Genomic DNA, 22,920 nt, shown 5'->3' on the forward strand with positions numbered 1-22,920 from the left:
CTGGACACTATTTTGTTTTGTCGTTCCAAGTATCTTGACGTTACAAAGGAAAAAAATAATGTTACACCAGGAGAATGTCAGAGACCTTCTGAAGGCTTACACACACACACACATACAAACACACACTCTCCATCTTTCTCTCTCTCCCAGAAATATTCCTAAAGATGAGCTAAGAAGATGGGCCAATGACTAGGGCCTCAGCTAGGGTGTGGGAGCCATAGCTCAAGCCTGTGCTATGCATGATTCAGACCAGTACTTGATCTTGAATCTCTCCTAACTGAAGTAAACACTGTCCATCAGATTACTGTCCTGTGATCTTTCTTGGGTTCAAACAGACAGTGGATTTCTAATGGTTTACAGAGCAGAAAATGTGTGAGCTGACCAGCTGTGAGTACCCTGGCAGGGCACAGCAGAGAATATGCTGGAACCTCTCAGAGAAAGAGGTTTAAGCTATATATTTTATCTTCAAAGACCTAAAGCAACATCCAATTGCCTTGCACTCTGGGGTATGCATGCTGAAACTTTCCACGATCTGCTGACACGCAGTAAGTTGGGAAGGCATGGGAACTTGACAGTATGTCTGATAGCACTGTCAGATAAAATCTGGACTATCTAGTTGGAGACGTTTAAGAAGCCAAGCCCATTCTCCCACTTTCCTTGCTGCTGGAGTCAACCATTCTTAGAGCAGATTCTGCATAATGGAATATGGACTCATCATGCTTAGTTATTTCTGGCAGAACTTTAAACGGAGATGCTGCATTGTATGTGAAAACACAGCACAGAGAGCTCATGCAAAGCTATTGGTGCAACAACTCCAACAAAAAAGGGCAGAAACCACCCAGGAAAAGAATAATATCTTAAGTATCGACAATTGTTCTGACCGTGGATGTCTGCGGATGGCCCTGCTTCACTGTAATGCATCCTAGCAATAAAACATTTTGTGAATTGGCAGTTTCCGATCAAAACACAAAACGTGTACTGTCTTAAAGTTTCATTAAGACTGTAACATGCAATTAACATCTCTCTTTTGCTAAAAATGATCAAGTGAGCTACAGTCCCTATATAACTATTCTTGTCTATACTGACAAGATATTTACTTTTTTATTTGCTTTTAACAGATAACTTAAAAACAATCCATGGACATAGAGACGACCCATATGAATGTATTACTGCATACATTACAAAGGTATTACTGGAAATACAGGGATGCTTCTCAACTAAGTAAAACACGTACCTTGGTTATGAATATTTTTATTAGTTATAATTGGCTATTTATATTTTAAAAACCTGCAATGCTCTCTATTTAATGTAACTTGGACATTGAAAATGTTATATGACACTGATTTTGTGATATAAGCACAGGCTTACATTCCAGTGACACCAGGTATCTATAGATAGTGTCTATGCAGATGAATATGACAGTAGGAACAACAGTTCACTGCTGCGAGAGGTAAAACTGCAGATTGTTGAAACGGATCGCTTTCTATCAGTGCAACAGGTGTATAGGTTAGTAAGAGAGCTAAGGGGAACATGTTACCCAAACAGACTCCTAGTAAGCAAAATAAAAAAGTTGACTGCAGGTCAAACTGGGACCCACGAAAGAAAAATATTCTATTAATTCCTCAAGGTACAGATCCCTTGCATCAAGGAAATCACAGCTGAAAGGACCTTAATTCATTTTAGGTTCCCTGACAATGAATAGTACCTACTTTTTATCCTACTAGTCTGTACAGTTCCAATAAGTGAATAATGCTTCCTTCTCTTCAGACATTTCTAAGGTAAGTTGCACAACTCAATTCATGTTTTCCTTCCTGATTAGTCATTTCAAACCACTGATCTATTTTGTAACTTGCTTGAAACTACTACTACAAGTTTGTCAAACTTTCCTTCTTTCTAAAGGTATCTAAAAACACAAATAATTAATCTAGAGCGATTATACCACAGCCACTTACATAATTTCTTTTTTTTTTTTAATTTAAATGACAAGGCATTGCAATTTTAGTCAGGGAAAAAATGCTTGGGAAAATAAATGAAAAAAAATTGCTCTCTATTGCTTATGCACAAGGTTTCACAATGTAATTTTCATAAAAGGGTAGACCCGTAACAATTACTTGTGCATCAGTTTTCAGTTGCTACTTCAAATTGACAATAAAGTTTCTCTTAAATTCCTATTGCCGATATTCAGTGAGGCAATCTCACCGCAATTTCAGAACGACCACATATCACTGGCTCTCTCCATTCTCAAGGAGTGAGAATAGGGTCCATGTAGATTCCCCCTTGACCCCTAGGCATGACACTTACAAATAAATACAAAAGAAGATGGAAGGTACACTCACCTGATCATCCTGTTAGACTCATCGTGATCTAGATCAGCATCCTGCATTTCGCCATTGTCACTATGGCATCCTGTCATTGACATCTCGGAATCATGAGCTATAGATTCTTCCATGTCATCTATAAAACCACTGTTTCTTTCACTGTCATTGTCGTCACTCCCTTCTTCCATGACCACGTCAGACTCAGCCCCAGGACTAAGGAGATCTGGAATATCATTTCTGAAGTTATTATCTGAAAACATACAATACTCCTATCCCAACATCCTAACACACTTCTAGCTTCAGGAAAACTCAGGTTCTCTTTGGGTCTATCTCTACTCAGTGTGTACTGGTGAAGCGTGGTCTGTAACCAGCCATTGAGAAAATCACTACAGAAAACTGTATATGCATCAAACCAAAATACTTTCAGAAATATAACTTTCTATTACAAAATGCCAGAGTCAAGGCAAAATTTCTTATCCATGGATTTCTATCAAACATTCTACAACCATGAGCTTTATTTCTGAGATCTGGCAGATTTTCTATACCGCTTGTATGTTTTATACTGGCTTAACGGCTGTTGGCAGGCTACAGCTGCAAACTGATGCCAGAAGAGCAGTGATTTCAAAACCAGGAATTTTGTAATATGACGATGACATGACGATGAACTACTGAAATAACTCCCAAGAAAATTAATTACAATGTGAACTATATTTGGGGGGAAAAAAAGATATTTTCTTTGCACCAGTGTTCTCTGTGAAGGCTGCACAATATGGCGCAGTAACCTATATTATTGAAATAACACTCCCTGCCTTTAGAAAAGAAATATTAAATAAATGTCAGAAAGTCCAATGTAAGATAGCATAGGAAAAAAATACAGACATAGGATTTAACTTATTTGATTATGGCATAGTATTAATAGTACTTTCCAGCATATATTTAAATTATGTTCAACTTTCCAATTTCAAGATTAAATATGCCTGAGCAAGATCAATGAAAAAAACAACTTTTTATTGTATTGCTGCTTATGAATAGATTTATCTGGAAGACAGAAAGGAAAATTTTAAACGTATTTACCTAAGGACTTACTTTACAAAACCAACCAAACAAAACCAAACCATAATTTAAAAAAAACCCACAAACACAAAAAAGGGCATTTTGTTGAAACTCAGCCTGCTGCTACACAGGCTGTGATATAACAGGTCAAAATCATCAGTCCTGTCAGACAGAAGAGACAGCAAGAGTTTTTCTGGGATGTTTCCAGCGTTCCAGGAATCTGAAGTAACGTAAAGTCACATAGAATACACCAAATATTCTCATCGAGAAACTTTTGCCTAATGGTGTGGAGGGAAGTTCTTGACAGTCAATATAGAGGATGCCCCAAAAGAAAAAGCATGCTGAACTGGCTGACAGCAAAATGTTTTGAATTGATAGCACTTCACTCAAATCGGAAGTGCACAGTTGAAAGGTTTGTTTTCATGTAAAGTAGTCTTAAAATGTTTGGATATAAGTTACTGATGTGTGATTAAGGACACATTATACTTCATCTCTAGCAGAAACAGTCATCCAGTCATGAATGACACTTCACAGTGCAAGGCTCTCTCTTTGCTATTCCTACACCACTTTTTTAATCTCTATTTTTAATAAACCCACAACCAGTTAAAAATAACCTCCCACATTTAGTATTTAATGTGTTTATTAATGAGACCATACTTGGAATTTTATTGCTTCAGCTTTCCTTCACTTGCTATTTTGGGGAAGATGCATCACACAGCAGATGGACAGAGTGACAGACACTGTATTTATTTATTAAGTTTGAAAATAATCCAAATTACTCTAAAAAGAGAAATGAGATACCAGGATGAAATTGCCTTTGATAATCCTATGGACCCTACTATGAGTCATTTAGGACACACAATTAAGAGTCCTACTCTGACACTATGGATACCATACTATGGATATTATTTGGTGGGGAAAAGCCAAATGCTATGAATTTTAAGACAGAGAGCTTCAAGAACTACACTTGGAGTAAGCCTGGAGTATGTGTTCTCACTCCAAGTGGCTTTGCAGAAGGTTTCCTCACTCAGTTCTTCCTCAGACAAACCACCACTTCCTGTGAGGCCGGGATCAGATTCATACGTAGGGGGCAAGTCAACAAAAGTAGCATGTTGCTTGTGGGGCAAAGGCACAGAGGGTGTGCTGGAGGGAAGAAATACAGCTGTCTTAGATGGAAAGAGGGAACTTCAAGGAGTAATTCAGAAATAAATGTAAATTTTGTTCAGTTAGTGCAGCTGTCCAGAAACAAGGCTTGGCTTCCTGTCTTCTCTTAGCACTTTTCACTAATTCTGTTTTGCACTCCTCTCTAAAAACTTCACCTATGCAGGAAAAATTTTATCATTTATAAGCAGCTTTAGCTACTTTCTCTGACTGCAAATCTCAGGAAAAACTCTATACTGTTATCAATGGAATTAACATATCATGGTGTATGTTTAGCTCTCGGATTTGAAAATCAAGCCTTAAACTTCCATAAGCATCATTACTCGCATTCCTGAAGAGAGTTATGTTGTGGGATGGTTAATGGTGAAGTGAGCTATAAATGGTGTAAAGATTAAAAAAACCTCAATAATAATAGTGAGTTCAAGAGTCCAGTTTGAGGTGCATCAGAGACGAACATGCAGTAGGAGTGCAACACCAACCTTCCAGAAAATCATGCACCTTATCACATTTCAAGTTGGATACTCGGCATCTGATATATTTTTGCCTACACTAATTGCCATTAAACAGAAAAAACTTTGTAGTAACACAGTCACAATACCATGGGAAATACTACAAAAAATATTAGTTAACATTCCTGACTTCAGAAATTCTTGATAGCTCTTCAGTAAAGTAGGTCACCGATTTAAAGTTTGAAAAAGGATACCTAATAAGGCAATACTTATATTAACTTCATGACAAGTTTAGGCTGACAAATTAACATAGTAATACGCATTAGAAGCTGAACTCTTTACCACACTTCTCATTCCCTTATCACATAGAAAAGTGACATTTTAAAGGCAATCAACAACTCATCTACAACCACCCGCTTTTTCTCCAGTACCGTCTGTCAAGCCTACCCATACATTCCTATAGCTGACACAAAACCGACAGCACATGTATGGGAAAATCGGCAGATACTCAAGCTTTTATTTCTGGCAACTGATACCATTAGTTTTACGCCAACAGTAAGTGGTGGAATTTTTTTGTGGGAGGCCTCCCCAGTTCTTCCAGGTGTACTTTTCCTTCTCAGGAAGATTATCCTAAAACAAACACTATTTCCCCCCACCAGATTAAAAAGCAATTTTGTGCTTGTATCTGACAGGTGAATGCCAACTTCTCATGCACGTGGCTTTTTGCTTTACTTTGGCATCCTGCATCCAACAGGCTCTGATCAGCCAGCTGCTCGGCTGCTGACACCACCTCCGGGGCACGGCTGAGCCCATCTGTCAGTGCCACCTATTTGGAAGACACGCGCTCTGCGCTGATGGCATATGAACCATTCGTAGGGTTCCTCCCACACTTCAGCTTCGACGTACAACGGAAATACTGCGGAGGAAAGGCCACTCAAGCAATGGAAAAACGTGTCTTTGTCCATGACACAGTGTTACATTTCTATTTAACTGGTGGTTTAAACAGTGGCAGAAACAATTGTTAAGGCAACTTACCTCCATTAATGGCAACTTCTCCCAGGCAGTTATTTGGCACTTTCGGAGCACAGCGTTTGTGACAATTGAACCTACAGTCTGATAAGAAAACAAGGGATACAGTAAAATTATGTCTCTTTTTCTGCAACACGACTAACTTTTTTTTCTGCTATCCAGCCTATAAATGTCAAGCCCTACCATTTCACTAATACAAAGTTGACGTGTCCAGAGAGCGTTCCTTAGCTGGGATGCAGGCCACCTGCCCATGGAAGGGACAGGATGAAGATGCTGCAAGTGTGCTTCCCTGAGGGGAAAGGAAAGCGTCACCAAGGGCAGCTGGGTGCAGGCACTAGCCGTAGCTGTAGCCTGTGCTTGACTCTTCTAGGGGAGTGATCCGGAGTCCCGAGGGCTTGGCTGCAAAGCCAGAGCTGCTTTTCCAGTGAAAGCAGCAGATTGGGCTGCAGTACACCCACTGCAGCTCCAGAGATTGACTACATATCCAATACTGACGACTGAAAATTGAAACAGCAGAACTCTAGCCAACAATTATAAGTGAGAAAATACTCAAAACAACTTCTAGACAGCTTTAGGTGGAGGGTTCCTTCAATACCTTCCTTATTTTCCAGATATGTTTATTTCACTCTACCTTTACTTTTTTCCTATCTGTAAGTAGCACTTTATTAGATGTCATCTTAACTGCTTTGTTTTGGCATATGGAACACGCTTTACCTAAACTAAAAGCTGTAACTTATTAACACACCTGGAAAACCAAAGAGTCAAGAAGGAAGAAATATACTAAGGTTGTCCTTGTAATTATTTAACTTCGGTTGATCCAAAAACCAGCTGAGGTACAGCAGTGCCAAACTGTACGTAAATATTTTTTTAAAAAATCAGGTTAATATTTTCTAATGTCACTGGGATTCAAAATGAAGTGAAACAGATGACGCATTCATAGAGATTTTGCTTTAGTTAAATCACAACAGAATCACATCTTAACTTAAACAAATGCAGCTTCGAATTTTTGCGGGGTATTAGTTCAAAGAGGCAACACAAAGTATACCAATTAATTCTATGATAATTATTGTTTATTTTAATAGAAGGAAGGTGATTTTAAGGATCTGTTAGCCAATGTTATCTAACATCATAGCATGCACAATGCTTTGTATTTATGGGCACTGAAGTTGGATAAAGTGAGCCAGTCACCTTGGCTACAGTCCAAGGGGCTTAATTCATTCTGGCACCTACTCAGGTACAACACCATGAGACCTGAGAGCACATTAGTCACATTGAAAAAATGTGGTTTTAAATTCTCGCATAAGCTCATCTTATTTTATTTCCATTACAACTCCCCCAAACCCCTGAACTGCTAGGACTCATGCACATGCTTCAATTCAAGCATAAGACTTTGTAGACTGCAAACAATGCAGATAAGAATACAGTCCTTTGTGTTCACTGTTCTGCTGTAACTGCCTGTGAGCACATGCTCACCTAGAGCCAAGCACAAGATAATTTACACCTGCATGAAAAAGATGCAAGCTGCTGCTGATATACCGCAGGGTAAGAATGAACAGCCATGCAGCCAGCTCCTGCAGAACAGCAATTACTGTAATTTTGATTCTTAGCTTAATCCAACATAATTGTATGTGTGCCTACACCTAGATAGTTTAGTGAAGAAATCATGAGTAAGGCCACATAGTAACTACTCAAACACTAATCTATTAATTTGATTATGCTTAGCTTTTATGTTCCTAAAGGGCGTTTACTTACCTTTGCACTGCAAACCCTGTCTAAAAAGCCCTTTGAGAAGCTTCTTACAGTACTGGCAAACTGTTGGCCGTGTGTAAGAGTGGATGACAAAAGTGTGAGGCACTTTAACCTTGGACAGTAAGATCTTGTCTAGCTGAATAGGCCGTCCAATGTAGGACTGTGAATTTGATCTCTTCTCTCGCCCAGTGAATGATTCTGATGGTGTCTTTTGCTGGGAAATACATAAAAAGAATATTTGAAATAATCATTATATATTAATTTTTAAAAGAATAGCATATTTAAATATTCACTCACCTCAAGAACACTAAGTCATATGTCATGAAAAGTAACGTAAGTGCTTTTAAACAGTAACAGAACATGCAACATACCCATCTCAGACTGCTTCTGAAAAATTTGAATAATATCAAACAATATCTTTGCCAACACTACTATCATACATTTCACATTGTGGCTGGAACAGGTTTTTATTAAAAAAAAAATCTGATAAAAATTAAAATACTCACTAAAATTTTCTCAGAAAACCATTTTGTGTTCCAATAAAAACACAAGCCATTTTTAACTCTCATTTTCTGTTTTATATCAAAGCTAACTTTGAAAGGCTGTATTTTTTTGTATAAACATTAACAAAATTATTACCTTTTTCTATGTGCATGCAGGTTTTTGATAGAAAGTGGATCAGTGTTGTCCATCTCCTTTATTAATAATTTTTGCTATTGTTAACCTTACCACATTTAGATTATGCACAACAGATCACAACAGGTATTTAAATACATATATATAATTATGTATGAAGTGAGACACACAGTCTGGAATAAAAAGAATTCCTGAAAGGAACAAGTTTCTCTGCTAAATTCATTTATATGTAAGTATGGTAATGACTCCCAGAACAACTCAAAACAGCTGACCCAGAAAACTGCCTTCTCCTAAGAACTGCCCTCGAGAAACAACCAAACTACAGCCACAGTTAATATGGAAAGGAGAAAAAAAAAAGTGACAAGATGCAGCTTGATCATTTAAAACTCTGCATCTTCTTACCATCATCTGCAAATAATCTGGTAATTGAAGGCTAGAAACCAAGTCATTCCCAGTGACCCTGCACTGTTCAAAAAGTTGTAGCAGCTGAAACTTCAGACTGGCCTAACTTGAAAAACTGTTGGTTTCAAACTAATAATGCTATAGGAAATTCTGCATCTGAGAAGGCTGATTAATCATTATTTCCTGGTCACCAAAATATAAAAATACATTTCTGTATGCTTCTGTCTGAGAATCTTGGAGCAAAGAGGAATTTGAAAGTCATTTTGATGGCAGAACCACCTCAGGAGTTCCACGCTTTGCCTTTTTGCCATAGGGGAGGGAAGAAAAGTTTCTTCCTTCCAATGGTCAAGACAGGTTTCTTACCGTGTAGATCAACATTTTTCTTTTGATTATACTGCAGAACTACCTGTCTTTCCAAAGACACACGTGCAATAGATATCCTGAACATTAGAGCTACCGTGCTAATTGACAACAATGCCAACATCACACGCTTGAATGGAGTCCTCCCAAATCAAGGAGAAATATGCAGAATAGACTGTACGAGCCAGGTACCTGTGATCACCATAAACAAACCAGATTTAGTAAGAAAGTACCTGTCATTTCTTCATCACGAATAAAAGTGGAAAAATTGTGAGTATATACTTTGATATTATGTGTTTACTTCCTGAGTTTCAGATCTTTGTGCTCTGTAAAGCACTTGTGCACATGAAAAAAACTCCCAAACTAGTCTTAATTTAGGACTAAATTTATTTAATATATGTTAGTTAGCAACATTGTTTGCCTAATATTTCCAAGGCAGATTGCATTAAGTCTTAGGAAGTCAACACGAGCAGGGCTTTGGAAGGGAGGGCAGAAGTCGAGCAGGAAGGAAGAGGGAGCACATATATACAGCACCAACTGCATCGCTCACCTTCTGCAAACCACCTGCAAATGACAGCCCTCAGTACCTGGGGACAGGATAAAACTCACAAGAGGAGCTCCTCCCAAGAGGAGGAACGAAAGTCCCATCCTCAACCCCATGCTATGGTCAGATACCTAGCTCTGAATTTGCTCACAATAAGAACAGTTATACATGTGACGTTACATTTTAATATAAGTATTTTCTTTTTGAATTAAGTCATTCTTTAAAGGTTTTCCTTAATTCTAATCACTACCTGCAAGGCATTAGTCACAACACTTTGCTGTCTTTGTCCTGAATATGCACATTTGGTGGACTTTTCACATGTAGTGACACCATTCTCTTAAAATGTACTTCAATTGAAAAGGAGTAAGAATTCCTAAGGGGAAAGAGTTCTATTGTTTGCTTTCATTATGTCACTGTAACAAATTAATATTTCAGTTTACTGTTCTTACCACTAGAGCTATTTCTCTGAAGAACGAGTGATCCAAGTATCTGCTAACATTATGATCTCTCTTAGAACCCTGTCTAGTATCACCTGAAGTACATCTACTTTGTCTTGTCATTCTTTGCCTTCATTTTCCAAACTATTGCCAAATCAAAAATCATTTTGGCAAATGAATACAGCTAAAAGCTTTTTAAAAGTCCAAACCACCCACATCTAAGTTAACCTCATGCTCAACGGATTTCAGAAAGCTGGTTTGGTCCAGTTTTTCCTCACCATATGCTGCGCAGGTTTTAGAAACTTCAGTAGTGTTGCTGAAATGTACTCAGACTAATCTTAGACACTGACATGACTAACAGAGAGAGTCAGGCTTCCCTACAGCATTAACTCTGACCACTGAGATGCGCTGTCTAGATGATGTCTGCTCAAACCTCAAGTGTGGTACGGTATGAGTGTAGGACAAATTATTTGTTATATTTTTTGCTTTTTCAGTCTGATGGCAAGTTTTTTCAGTTTTAATATGCTAGTATATGCTTCTGGATGGTTCTGAGAAAATGTCAGGTTGACAAAAAGTGAATTCTGTGTGCTCTACATCGACACAATCCTTTCTGAAAGATAACTGCAACAATCATTTATCATGATCATCATCTATGATTATATCACATACCATCAGCTTTGATCAAATACCACGTTACCATTGAGAAAGTTTTTGTCCTATTGTTTATTAAACTTGTTTATCAAAATCTTTATCGGTCTATGCACAGCTGTAATTTTTGAAGGATTTACTTCAAGTCTAACTTCACATGGCTGCTGAGCAATGTTAGAGAATAGGTGACTAACGACATTTTTGCTAGTAATTCAGAAGTATTCTCTACAGTTCAAGCAGTAATGGATACTAAACAAAAGATAAACATTGGAAGATCTACTGCAGAATGTCAGTCTTCAAGACTCGTACCTACCATAATTCAACATGATTTTAATAGTCAAACTGCTGCTTATATTTCTGTTAAAAATAATACACTGAGAATCCATAACAAGCTCAGTAACAGAAAAACACAATTTCACTGCCTTTACCTCAAAACGAATGAAAGGAAATAGGTAGGCTTAAACTCATTGGAACAAATTCTTTGTAGAAAACATTCATCAGCTTTTTCTATTTACAGAAAAGTATTTTGGCTTTTCTTTGCCATTCTGCAAGCACTGGGCTGCTACACAATAGCACACCGCGTAACACACCAGCAATTCTTAATTTACAGTGTCTGCAGGTCAAGTAAGAGGTAAAGGTGAGTTTCACTGTCTCCCGTACTAGAAGAAACATCAGCAGGCATGGCCCTGGTCTCCTGCACACCCAAGCCTGGTCTGAGGGACTCGCACTCCTGCCGTCTTCCAGCTGGAGGCAAAGTGACCCTCTGCTTCTGCTCAGAGGTAGCAAGGGAAGGGCAGCTGGTGACAGAACATTCGTGGGAGGAGCAGGCAGAGCGGTCACTCCACAGCCCTCTGATGAGTGGCCGATTAAGAGGAGGAGTACCTCCTCCATCTTGTCAATGACAAGCTTCTCCTCCCAATATCTTCCAAAACTCCTGTCAATATCCCTCAACTTTAACTTGCAGCACTCCTAGCATTGGATAGATGCTGCAATTTAAAGTTCCTGAAAGAAAAGGAAAACAGAAACTATCCTATTTTGACTGCAAAAGCAAGAATCTCTTCCACAAAGCACCTTCTTCTTCAGCCGGTACGCCTGGTTAGTTAGAAAGATAAATTAGTTTTTCCTGGTAGTCAGCCAGACTACTGACTCAGCAAATCTGGAAACTTCCCAGGAAATGATTGCTTAACTGGATTACACCATGGAAACTAACAGCCTACGCAGCTCCAAACACTAAACAGCCCTTTAGAACAACCATCCCAGCAAGGTAATCTATACCTTAACAGCTCAGAATATGACTTTCCAAGTGACAACAAACATGAAGAAACATGTGCAGATATTTAACTGTATGGATGTCTGACCAAGCCAGTGACACTGATCACATCCAGAGACTTCAATGCAATTATGCCTTAAACTGTGAGAATATCTAATAGAATTCAGTGTTGGCTTACTCTTTTATTTTAAGAAAAGTTTCTTTTTTTTTTTAATTCAGAGAAGGGAGAGGTGCCAAGCTTTTCCCCAACATGGGGCAATCTTATTGCCCTTCCTTCTTGCTCAATTTCTTCGAATTTTTGGAATATACTGAAGCTACTCATGGTTTATCTGGTGAGCTTTGCTAAAAGCTATTCAAGAACACAAGTTTGCCTACAGTAGCCAAAAGCACAAAGTCACTGTGCAGAACCCTGTCACTGCAGGAAGGAGACAATCCTCCATATAACTGCTACCCCAAAGGTAAAATCCTTCGGTAGGAGAACCCTCTGTCTGTGTTTTTACCTTGTCTAAAACCTTTGCAAAATACAATTAAGAAACTGAAATAAATACTGATTCCCTGCCAACAGACTCAGCCGTTCTCTTTAGCTGGGTGAGTCTGACTGTCTTCTGGCACCACTTCTATCCCTCCCAGGCACTGAAATCAGAGAAACTTCAGGGAGATACTGAAGGGACTAATGGGAAGCAATAAATGCTGACTGGATGCAGAGTTGGCCTCTTGGGAACAAAGACAAGGAACAGTCCTGTAATCCAACTGCACAGGCTAGCCTAAAACATAAACCAGACTGCTGTTTGCCTGACTTCTTTTAAAAGTTTTCAACAGTCCCACTAAAAATGTCCCACGGATTCTGACAAAACTTGCTTGAACAGCTTCATGTTCTAGAAGAGTCAGAAAATAAATACTTCAGTTTTGACATCTGATCATTTTATTTTAAAGCATGCTTGAGGAAACACATTCAAGTGAGTAAACTACACTCAGAATTCTGAGAACAGCCTACACATTCTGTACACTCCTAAATATATAATTTTTCAAGACTGTTCACAAAGAAGTGCTAACCTTTTGCAGGCGCAATATCTAAAAAAGTATTGTAACATTATTTCTGTACTCTACACAGATGTTAAATCAAAAACAACACAGGTATTCCTACTTTTTTAAATGTTTGCCTTAACAAAAGAAGCAAACTATCATGAGCTAGGTTTTTTTTATTTACTTTGACAACTGAGAAAAGTGATGTATATTTAAAAAAACAAAACAGCAATAACTGTCCACACGAAGTTTCATTTTAAGTGTTGAAGCACACTTGTTGAAACATGCATTTCCTTCCTATATTGAAGCCAGAGGATAAAGCCTTAACACGTTCATATACAATTTCTTCATAGGAAGCTACTGTCAAATGAGGTGCTAGATAGCTAAGTAACCACAGGAACTACCAGGTTTTTAACGCAACGCAAATGTTGACTTTCTTTTACAAATTAAACTATGTGACTGTAATTAAATGAATTCAAGGGAACAAATCTTCAGTTAAATATACTGAAATGCCACACTTCGAATGCAATCAACTGTGTTGTCTTTCAAGGCTTCTTACACTCTTCTCTTTAAGTCAAGTGTATGATTTAATCCTACAAGCATCATAGTTAGATAGCTATGGTCTGAAAAACACTTCAGTGTCACATGTGTAAACACATCAAAGAACTGACTTCAGTACAAGCTTTTAATATTAAACTATCCACAGATGGAAATTATTATGTACCCTGCTCCTCCACTCAGACATGATTACCAGCAAACAGTGGTTTGAACGCTATGTCTGTAACCTGTCTTATTTTGCAAAGTAATAACAAGAGAAGATTACTGGGTTTCAGCAGCCCTTGTGTGTCTACACTGACTTCTCAGAGTCAGGGATTTCCCAAAACAAAAGCCCTTTGTTGACAAAGAATTTGCTAGTGACAGCAGGCATAGTAGGGCTTATATAGCACAAAGCTTTTTTTCCTGCATCTTACAGATGCAAATTCCTTCAAAAATATTAGGTTTAGTTAGACATTCTATTATGTGCTTCATAATTTTAAGTATAATAATTTTAAGTAATAAATTAGTTCTATGTAAGTCTCTTGCACTACTAGAATGCCCACACCGTAAGCCAGACTCAGCAGCTCAGTTGTGCTTACTGCAAAGAACTAATAAAAAAGGAAAAAAGGCACATTCCATGATACAAAGGTAGTATAGCAAAGTTATAATTCAAGACAAAACCTTTCAGGGAACAACTCTGGTTCACACTATCACGTATGGATATTGCCTTTTCCCCCCCCCCCCAGTGTCTGTGTAAATGCCTCCCATCTGACACTGTCTCCATACCATTCTTACCAAATCAAGGATAACCAGAAGGCCCTCAGCTTAATGAAGAGCCGTTGCTTTGAAAAAAGATTTGGCAGTGGACAAAGGGGGTGTAGAAAAATCAGCTTGGTGAGGCTTGTCTCAAGGGAGAGTTTGGGGACAGTACACTGTTACGATGCACAAAACCAAGGGAAAGCACCATTGACCACGTCTGGGCCAGGTAAGTGGAGATAAAAGGTTGCACTGATTGCCTCTATTCCTCAGAATACAAATCGCATGTAACGATTGTACCATTTCAGAAGATGGAGTGCCAACATGAATGATGTTTCAGAGATGGCATAGGAAAGTAAAATGTGTGCTGCACAGTTTGCCACTTTTTAAAACTGTAGACACGTAAATCCTAGTGTTAGTATTTAGAAGCTACAAAAACTTTGCTCTGAGTGTACGTTTGCTTAGATGTATCATGCACTCCTAAAGAATTTCTTCTGCCACAGTTGCAGAGCATCCACAAGTCCTCAATTTAAGCTGTGGAGGCTTATATGGAGGATCATAGTCTGACAACTATTATTGCATGTCTTTCGTAAAAACAAAATAGGGGATCTAAGAGTAAGTAGCAATTATCTGAGGACAAGAACAACCTGAACCTCTCTCCTCTTCCAAGCTGAAGAATGAAATACACACAAAACCTCTCCAAGGGATCACAAACAAGTTGCACTGAAAAGCATCAGCAGACATGGCACATACGAAATTTCAGGACATGTACATCTTAAACTGTTTACCGTTTTCTCTTCCACCTATCTTCCTAGATATTTGTAAAATATTAGATGCAAAATTGATGCAATATTTAACGCTTTCCTAAAGATACATCTTTTAACGTAAAATAATTAGCTTGATCATCTTTTAGATCTAATCTAGCTGTGATGAACTTCTGAACAATCTTATTCAGGCAAATTAGGACAGAAAAGCTCTAATATAGTTTGAATTAGTCAAAAGATACTCAGTTCTACAATATTTAGTCCAGAATACTGCTACATGGCAGCTAGTACAGGGACTACTACTGTTTTACAGCACAGCAGTGTACAAGGTAAGCCATTCCAAATTTAGCTTCTGTATCCTACAATTTTTAATTCAGGGTTCAGTTGGACTTTGATTGTCATAGACATGCAATGCTTTAAGAAAAAAAGGAACTACATTTTTAATAGTTTTTGTTGAATTTTTTAAACTTAATATGTTTTAATATTTTAAATAATTGTACAAAAGCAAGAAAAATAAAAAATTACACCTAAAAGATTGTGGAATTAACTCAAATTCCTATTTAAACATTTAACTTTCAGTGTCAGATTCACTGAGTTCTTGATTCTCAATTCTGTTCAGTGCACGACCCTAGATTCACCTGGTGAATCTGGTACTAAATCAATGTACACATTACTTAGGATTGTTTTAGTTCACAGCCTATATTTTACACTTCTGTTATTTTTAAATAATATCTAGATTTTGGACCTCAAAAAATTTCCAGGAGCACTGCCCAAAATAGCTCAGGATTTTCTACTAAACAAATGAGCACACTGAAAACAAGTTCCTGTAAGACAGAGAGGAAGGTGCAGAGCACAGGAGGATAACTTCAGGGTGACAAGAACAGAACATAACTACGAACAGTATTAATTTAGAGTTGAGTGTCTTCAAGAGGAAACAGTAATTTTGCCTCTGAGGATCTTCGGTCTAATGAACTCTATCCATTAGAAAAGGACTCCTACTAATTACAACTGGCTTAAGGCATGAAGCTGTTCTCAGCTGCAACACCCTAGCTCTTCTTTAACCTTTCCCTCAAGGGCTCCTTTTTTCCAGTCCAGTGAGTTGGGGAGGCATATGAGGCTCTGTAGGGACTGGAACTGGGAAAAGGAGATGCATCTTCTGTTCAAGCATGGAGAAGGAAGGCTTTGTAGAGTGGGAATCTTTGACTCATGGGAAAGGAGGACTCCGTATTTCAGTAGAGTAAAAGAACAGCCGTATTAAGAGCTGGGTACAAGGGAAAGAAGAAAACGGCTATCTACAGCTCAAGACAATTCTCTCCCAGAGACTCTGCTGTCCTAGTTCTGCAAAATCACTGTTCTATATATAGCTGAGAAGCCTCAAGCCAGCCCTGCTTATATCAAATCTTGTAACAGAGGCAGACAACACCTGGTACTTTATATTCTGCCTGTGATATATAAAAAGTCTTTTTAAACTAAAATGAAGTAAATTATTCAGTAAAAAATAATTCCTGATCCTCCCTCAAAAAGCAAAGATAATACGTAAGTAACTAATATTCTGCCAAAGGTCTTGGAAGCCTGGGGTGGCCGCTGCTGGGTGGAAGCTAGCCAATGTTATTCTAATCTACAAAAAAGGTGTGAGGAAAGACCCAGGGAACTACAGACCAGTTAGTCTAACCTCATTTCCTCAAAAATTGCAGAGAAGATTATACTGCATACTTTTAAAAAGTATTTAAAGAATAATGCAATCATCAGGCACAGACAACATGGGTTCACAAAAGGAAGGTCCTGTTAACTAACTTGACATCCTTCTCTGATAAGGTCATATGCCTAGTGAAGGCAGTGGAGGTAGTTTTTCTGGATTTTAGTAAGGCTTTAGATACTGTCCCTCACAGCATCCTTCTGGACAAGTTGTCCAGCTGTGGGATGAGCAGGTTTGCTGTGCACTGGGTGAAGCACTGGCTGAATGGCAGGGCTCAAAGAGTTGTAGTGAATGGGGCTACATCTGTCTGGCTACCGGTCACCTGTGGTGTTCCTCAGGGTTCAATTCTAGGGCCAGTCATGTTCAATATATTTATCAACAATCTGGATGCAGGACTTGAATGCACCATTAGCAAGTTTGCTGATGATACTAAACTGGGAGGTGCTGTTGACTCTTGAGGGACAATCTAGACAGATTGGAGCATTTGGCTATGATTAATGGGATGAAATGTAACAAGGTGAAATGCCAGATTCTGCACATAGCATGGAGGAATGCCAGGCACAAGTATAAACTGGGAGAGGAGTGACTGGAGAGCAGCACTGCAGAAAGGGATCTGGGGGTGCTGGCTGGCAGCAGGCTCAGTCTGAGCCAGCAGCGTGCCCTGGCAGCCAGGAGGACAAACCCCATCCCAGGGTGCATCAAACACAGCACAACCAGCTGGTCAAAAGAGGTGATTATAATCCCACTGTATTTAGCATTGGTATGGCCTCACCTTGAGTACTGTGTGCAGTTCTGGGCCCCACAATTTAATAAGGATGTGAAGGTCCTCGAATGTGCCCATAGGAGGGCAACAACGTTGGTGAAGGGCTGGAAGGCACGTCCTGTGAGGAAAGGCTGAGGACTTTGGGCTTGTCTGCTTTGGAGAAAAGGAGGCCGAGGGGTGACCTCACTGCTCTCTACAGCTTCCTGAGGAGGGGAAGTGGAGGGAGGTGCTGGTCTCTGCTCCCTGGGATCCAGGGATAGGATGTACAGGAACAGTCCAAAGCTGCACCAGGGGAGGTTTAGACTGGGTATTAGGAAACATTTCTTTACCGAGAGGATGGTCAGACACTGGAACAGGCCTCCTAGAGAGGTGTTCGATGCCCCAAGCCTGTCAGTGTTTAAAAGGCATTTGGACAATGCCCTTAATAACATGCTTTAACTTGATCAGCCTTAAACTGGTCAGGCAGTTGCACTAGATGATCGTTGTAGGTCCCTCGGAACTAAATAGTCTATTCTATTCTGTTCTGTTCTATTCTATTCAACTTCCCTGTGTCCTGTAAGACACAGCATTCCTATTTTAAATGCAAAGCTCAACTAGGTTTTTTCTGAGAAATCACTGCCAATATGTCTAAAAATTACCTTAACACATCAACATTCATCTCTTCTAGAAAAATTAATAAAACTTACCAAAATAATGGAAATGCATATAAAAATAAATAGAAATAAAATGCTGTTGTGTCACATAAATATATTTTTTACTTCTTTTTACTAAAGAAACACAATTCTGTTTTTACTCCAAATACCTGTATCTTTTTTCATTATTACTTTTAATTATTGTTAATTTAGGGTAATGCACCGCCATCTTGATTGCTGGATTTACCTTTGTTCAGATAGCACATACTTACAATAAAACTATCTTGGATATTACAAAAATCGCATTCTCTATATGCTTTGCATTGTTTTATGCATATTCTGTACAGTTGTAGTTTTGGGGCACACTATGATACTTAGGCACACTACAACCAGAATATATGTGTTTTAGGAAGAAATTCAGTTATTTCTTTCAAAAAGATAGATATTTGGCCATCATAATCTCCACTTCAGCATAACAAAGTATTCCTCAGATTAACTATGCAGTATTTCTGAAAAGAAGAACATTTGCAAAGCCCGCTCTTCTCTGGCTGCATCTCAAATACATGCTGCGTGGGAAAGATGCTGAGATTTCATAGTTTCAAAACCTTTTGAAACTTTAAACATCAAACAAACTTCTTTAGAAAATCCACACTGAAAGCCAAAGGACAGTCTTTAAAGTGAAGTTAAAATTATCCTCCTGTGTGTTACTACCAGTAAAAAAGGTCTACAGTCCAACCAATGATCTCTATTATGCCTAAGAAATGAAAATGCCACTTTTGTGTCAAAATATTTTAATGTTACTTAATTTTACTGTTTAAAATAAGAGTTATGACCTTCGCTTTGGAATCCAGACTTCAGAGTTTTGCACTGGATATATTCTTTCTAAAAGAAAAATAATTGCTCTTGAGTTCTAAAGATCATAAAATACTAATCTGATTAAATTCCTGCATTTCTTCACATTGACACTGACAATCATAAAAGAAGATGTTCCTGATAGTATGATAGGAAGTAGAGCAAATTCAGTACATACCTCATAGCCGGGGCTGACAGGACACTGAGACAGGAGGTTGGAAGGAAGAAAAAACAGAACAAAGAAGTAAGAAGGGGAAAAAAAAGACAGAAAATAATGTTACTTTAGAAGCAAGCATGAGTATGTGATCATTTTATACTATTTTATTCTATTCTATGTTCTAGAACAGAATGAAAAAGAATTGCATTTGAGCTATGGCAGGTAAAAATCTGAGCTGCATAGCACCCTCCTAGTTCTACATGCTTTTAGCATTTCTGTTTGAAGAGTTTAACTGCTAAGTTAAGAATCAAAAAAAGGACATTGCCCAGATATTATTCTTTGGAGGCAGATTTTTAAAGCCGCATTTCAATGTAGCCACCAGTCAATTTTCAGCTCAAATGAAAAATGTTTTATTGGCAAATGAAAACATTTATACCGAAACTGAAACTGTGTTTATGTGTGATGGTTCCCTATGAAGGGATAATTAAAGGATCCTTTGCAGGATTCCATATTATCCTGTCTCAAAGATTTTTCGAATGCCACAATTTCATAAGTTAGGGTATAACTTCTTCACTTCATAAGTGGTATTTTTCCAGAAGCTAGACTTACAACCTAAATTTAACACTGTGAGCTAAAGGTGGCTTCTTGCTGATTCACAACATCAACAAAATGGTTCCGAAATCACAACTTAGTTAATTCCATCTATGAAAAAAAGGTCTCCAGGAACTCCTCCTCTCTCAACTGCTCCGATTCTACATAGTAAATAGGGATAAAAATAACATTTATTTTAGTCCTATTTGAAGAATTGGCAGACATCTGATTGAATTCAGTGGTCCCAAACAGAAGTTCTATTTTGTTACCAGTGATTCAAATGCCCCACCAATACAAATAACGAACGATACGATTTTGTGAACGAGGATGATGTTTCTTAGTATAGTCAGGATGTTTCTTAGTATATTCAGACAGACTGTAGAAAAATGAAACACATTCCAAAGTGCATGCTTTGATTGGTACCACAGTATAAACTGCCATAAAACTTATCTCATGAACAGAGTAGAAGAATGGAGTCCAAAGGACAGATCTGATACAGGAGAACTGACAAAGTTTATGCACACTTAAAAAAAAGTGAAAAAGAACTGAAACTCATTCGATGCAAAAAAAAAAAAAAGCAGAACAAAACGAAAGACATATAGAAGCCATATGTGACAGCATTTCTGAAAATCTGGTAAATGATACCATGATTTCCTGAAACAAAGGCAAAATTGGAAAGCTATTTCATTTCTCTAGGCCAATGCCCACCCCTGTACCTACTGTAAACCTATTTTCTTTGTGCATGCCTGTGTGTGTATGCATGTGTGATGTTCTGAATCATCAGCGTGGGTACACCGATGATGACAAGTTCTTAGAGAAGTATAGCCTGCAGCGCATATGAAACTTACTGTATTTCTTCACTGGCAATTTTAATATTTTCAACAGTTTTAAAATATTTAGCTTTGCAAAACAGGTATTTCGTATCAGAATGTATCAACAAACAACACAGTCATATAATTAAAAATGTTTTCAAACAGAAATCTTTTGCTACATTGTAACTGTACAGTGCAGTCAATATTTACAGACAGTATACCAGGACACACACTCCTATATTTTTTTAAACAAAATTCCAGAAACAACCCAGAATTAGGGCCAGCCTTCCTTAAAATTTTCTGTCTTGGTCCGAATAAGTCAGCATTTCTGACACAACCTACTGAGAATTATGAATAATCTATAAAGATTTCTTGCTGCAGCTTTTGCAGAACTTAAGCACCTTACTCATTTATGCATCTTTTCAATTAAAAATACAGATTCATAATGTTAACCTTAATTTCCAAGTAGCTTTAGGCTAATGATAATCAGTAGCATAAGTACATAATTATGGTTCGTAGATGGTACTGCATATAACACCAGGTCTACATCATTTGCAATAGTGTCCTTTTAGTATGTCAAGTTTAATAAGTTTAATACTCTAATTGAGAGGAAAACATTATAATTGTTGTGTGTACTTATAAATTCTCTCCTCTCTTTCAAACCTGAAGGTTTTCAAAACTTTCACTTAGGAGTGGATTCATTTACACACAGTGTAAGTTCTTAAGTCTTCAAGTATATTATGACCATGAGTGTTAAAAGGAACAAATATGCCAAAGATAAAGAATACGTATCATTCTAATTTAGTCCAGTTGTTACATTTTGTTCTCAGAAGAGTTGTTTTTATGATAGAAAACTACTGTATTGATGCATATACAAGTATACCACATATTTACGTGTGTCTGTGTGCATACTGTACATCTACAGCTACACCTACACACATATATACAGATATATACAAACATTCACCACAAAGATCTCTAAGGAAAAAATGATTTCTCCTGCTTTCTTCTGAACCTTAGAAACATGCTAAATACACAGGCTCCAACGAATTAGCTATAGCTTAAGTGTTACAGATACCCAGTTTGATACAGTGGTGTTTGGGTCATAGTGTTCTCCTGAGTCAAATTTTTCATATATAATAAACCAACGGATATAACGGTCTGATTTAGAAGAAATTAAACTTTAAGTGCCACGGAAGAAATCCTCCAAGATGCAACTGCTCACATTAGCATGGGTGGCAGTTTTATACCTTCGAAATAACCTAGTTCTTGCCAAAGGGAGGAGACTATTGGGAGTGTCAGAAGTGCCACATACCTTACACCCAGATATCTTAAGCTGGTGACCTCACTTTTACATTGAGATGCCTTTTCTCACAGTAATGCTTTATAATTTACATACCACCCTCCTCTGTAGTCTATAGCAGGCAAAACTGGATCCTGTAGCACTAGATGTCATTGTTTCTCAGCAGCAACACCCATGGCCTCTATAGCTAGGGAATCCCATACCAAAAGGGCTTCATCCGGCACGCTGGCCGAGGGTTCTGCAGACACTGTCCGAATGGTGCTGAGTCCTGTTAGGGAAACGTTTGACAGGCGCCTTTTCCGTACTCCACTGCAGTTGTTAGGGATTTTAAATGCACATCTCTTATGGTAATTTAGACCACATCCTGAAAAGAGAAATTTAAAACCCATTGATTATGGTTTATTACTGGAAAAAGCAAACAACCCAAGGGTTCAAAAACATCACCCTTATTTTTGATTAAACTTTTTTCTTCTACTCTGCTGGCTTAGCTCCTATATTCTACAAGTTTTTAGAGAGATAATGTTATGAGCTCTGAATAGTTCTATCTATAACCAGTGTTTTAGCTTCATTTTTCAAAAATCTGTGGTCCCAAAGTGCAAGAAATATCTGTCATCCCCATTTGGGAGGTAAGGAAGTCTTTCACTGGAAATGGTATATTCCATTGGATAGAGTCTGCCAGGAGTCAAAGAGTTGTGGCAAAATGAGAAAAGATAGCTATTACAACCTCACATGGACTGACAGTAACTTCAGTTAAATGATTTGAATTAATACGATGTAGAATTAGATACTGGCTCATGCTCAGAAGGAGAGCATAAGGCACAGAAAACTTTTTCTTAAAAATATATATAAAGCAATTTTTTTGCACTTCAGGTTACAGAGCCATATCTAGGAGGCTTCAGAGCAGCCAAAAGGATTAGTTCCATAACCAGTTAATTATTTTGATAGTTCTTACTGTCTCTACCTTACTGCACCTATTTT

General features: G+C 38.0%; 1 protein-coding gene across 3 annotated transcripts in view; it reads right to left on the reverse strand.

Annotated features, from left to right (window-relative positions):
* Nucleotides 1-22,920, reverse strand: part of PRKD1 (protein kinase D1) — a 152,889-nt gene that overhangs the window by 23,082 nt on the left and 106,887 nt on the right. For 2 of the 3 annotated variants that reach the window (XM_075425851.1, XM_075425853.1), the window contains exons 4-8: nt 22,146-22,306; nt 19,258-19,281; nt 7,763-7,973; nt 6,017-6,094; nt 2,337-2,541 (exon numbers count right to left, since the gene is read on the reverse strand). In XM_075425851.1, the coding sequence (XP_075281966.1) occupies nt 2,337-2,541; nt 6,017-6,094; nt 7,763-7,973; nt 19,258-19,281; nt 22,146-22,306 (679 nt within the window). The remainder of the gene's footprint in view (nt 1-2,336; nt 2,542-6,016; nt 6,095-7,762; nt 7,974-19,257; nt 19,282-22,145; nt 22,307-22,920) is intronic. The other variant, XM_075425852.1, reaches the window with a different exon arrangement.

This window comes from Opisthocomus hoazin, chromosome 7 (genome assembly GCF_030867145.1).
Source record: "Opisthocomus hoazin isolate bOpiHoa1 chromosome 7, bOpiHoa1.hap1, whole genome shotgun sequence".
NCBI classification, from domain to species: Eukaryota; Metazoa; Chordata; class Aves; order Opisthocomiformes; family Opisthocomidae; genus Opisthocomus; species Opisthocomus hoazin.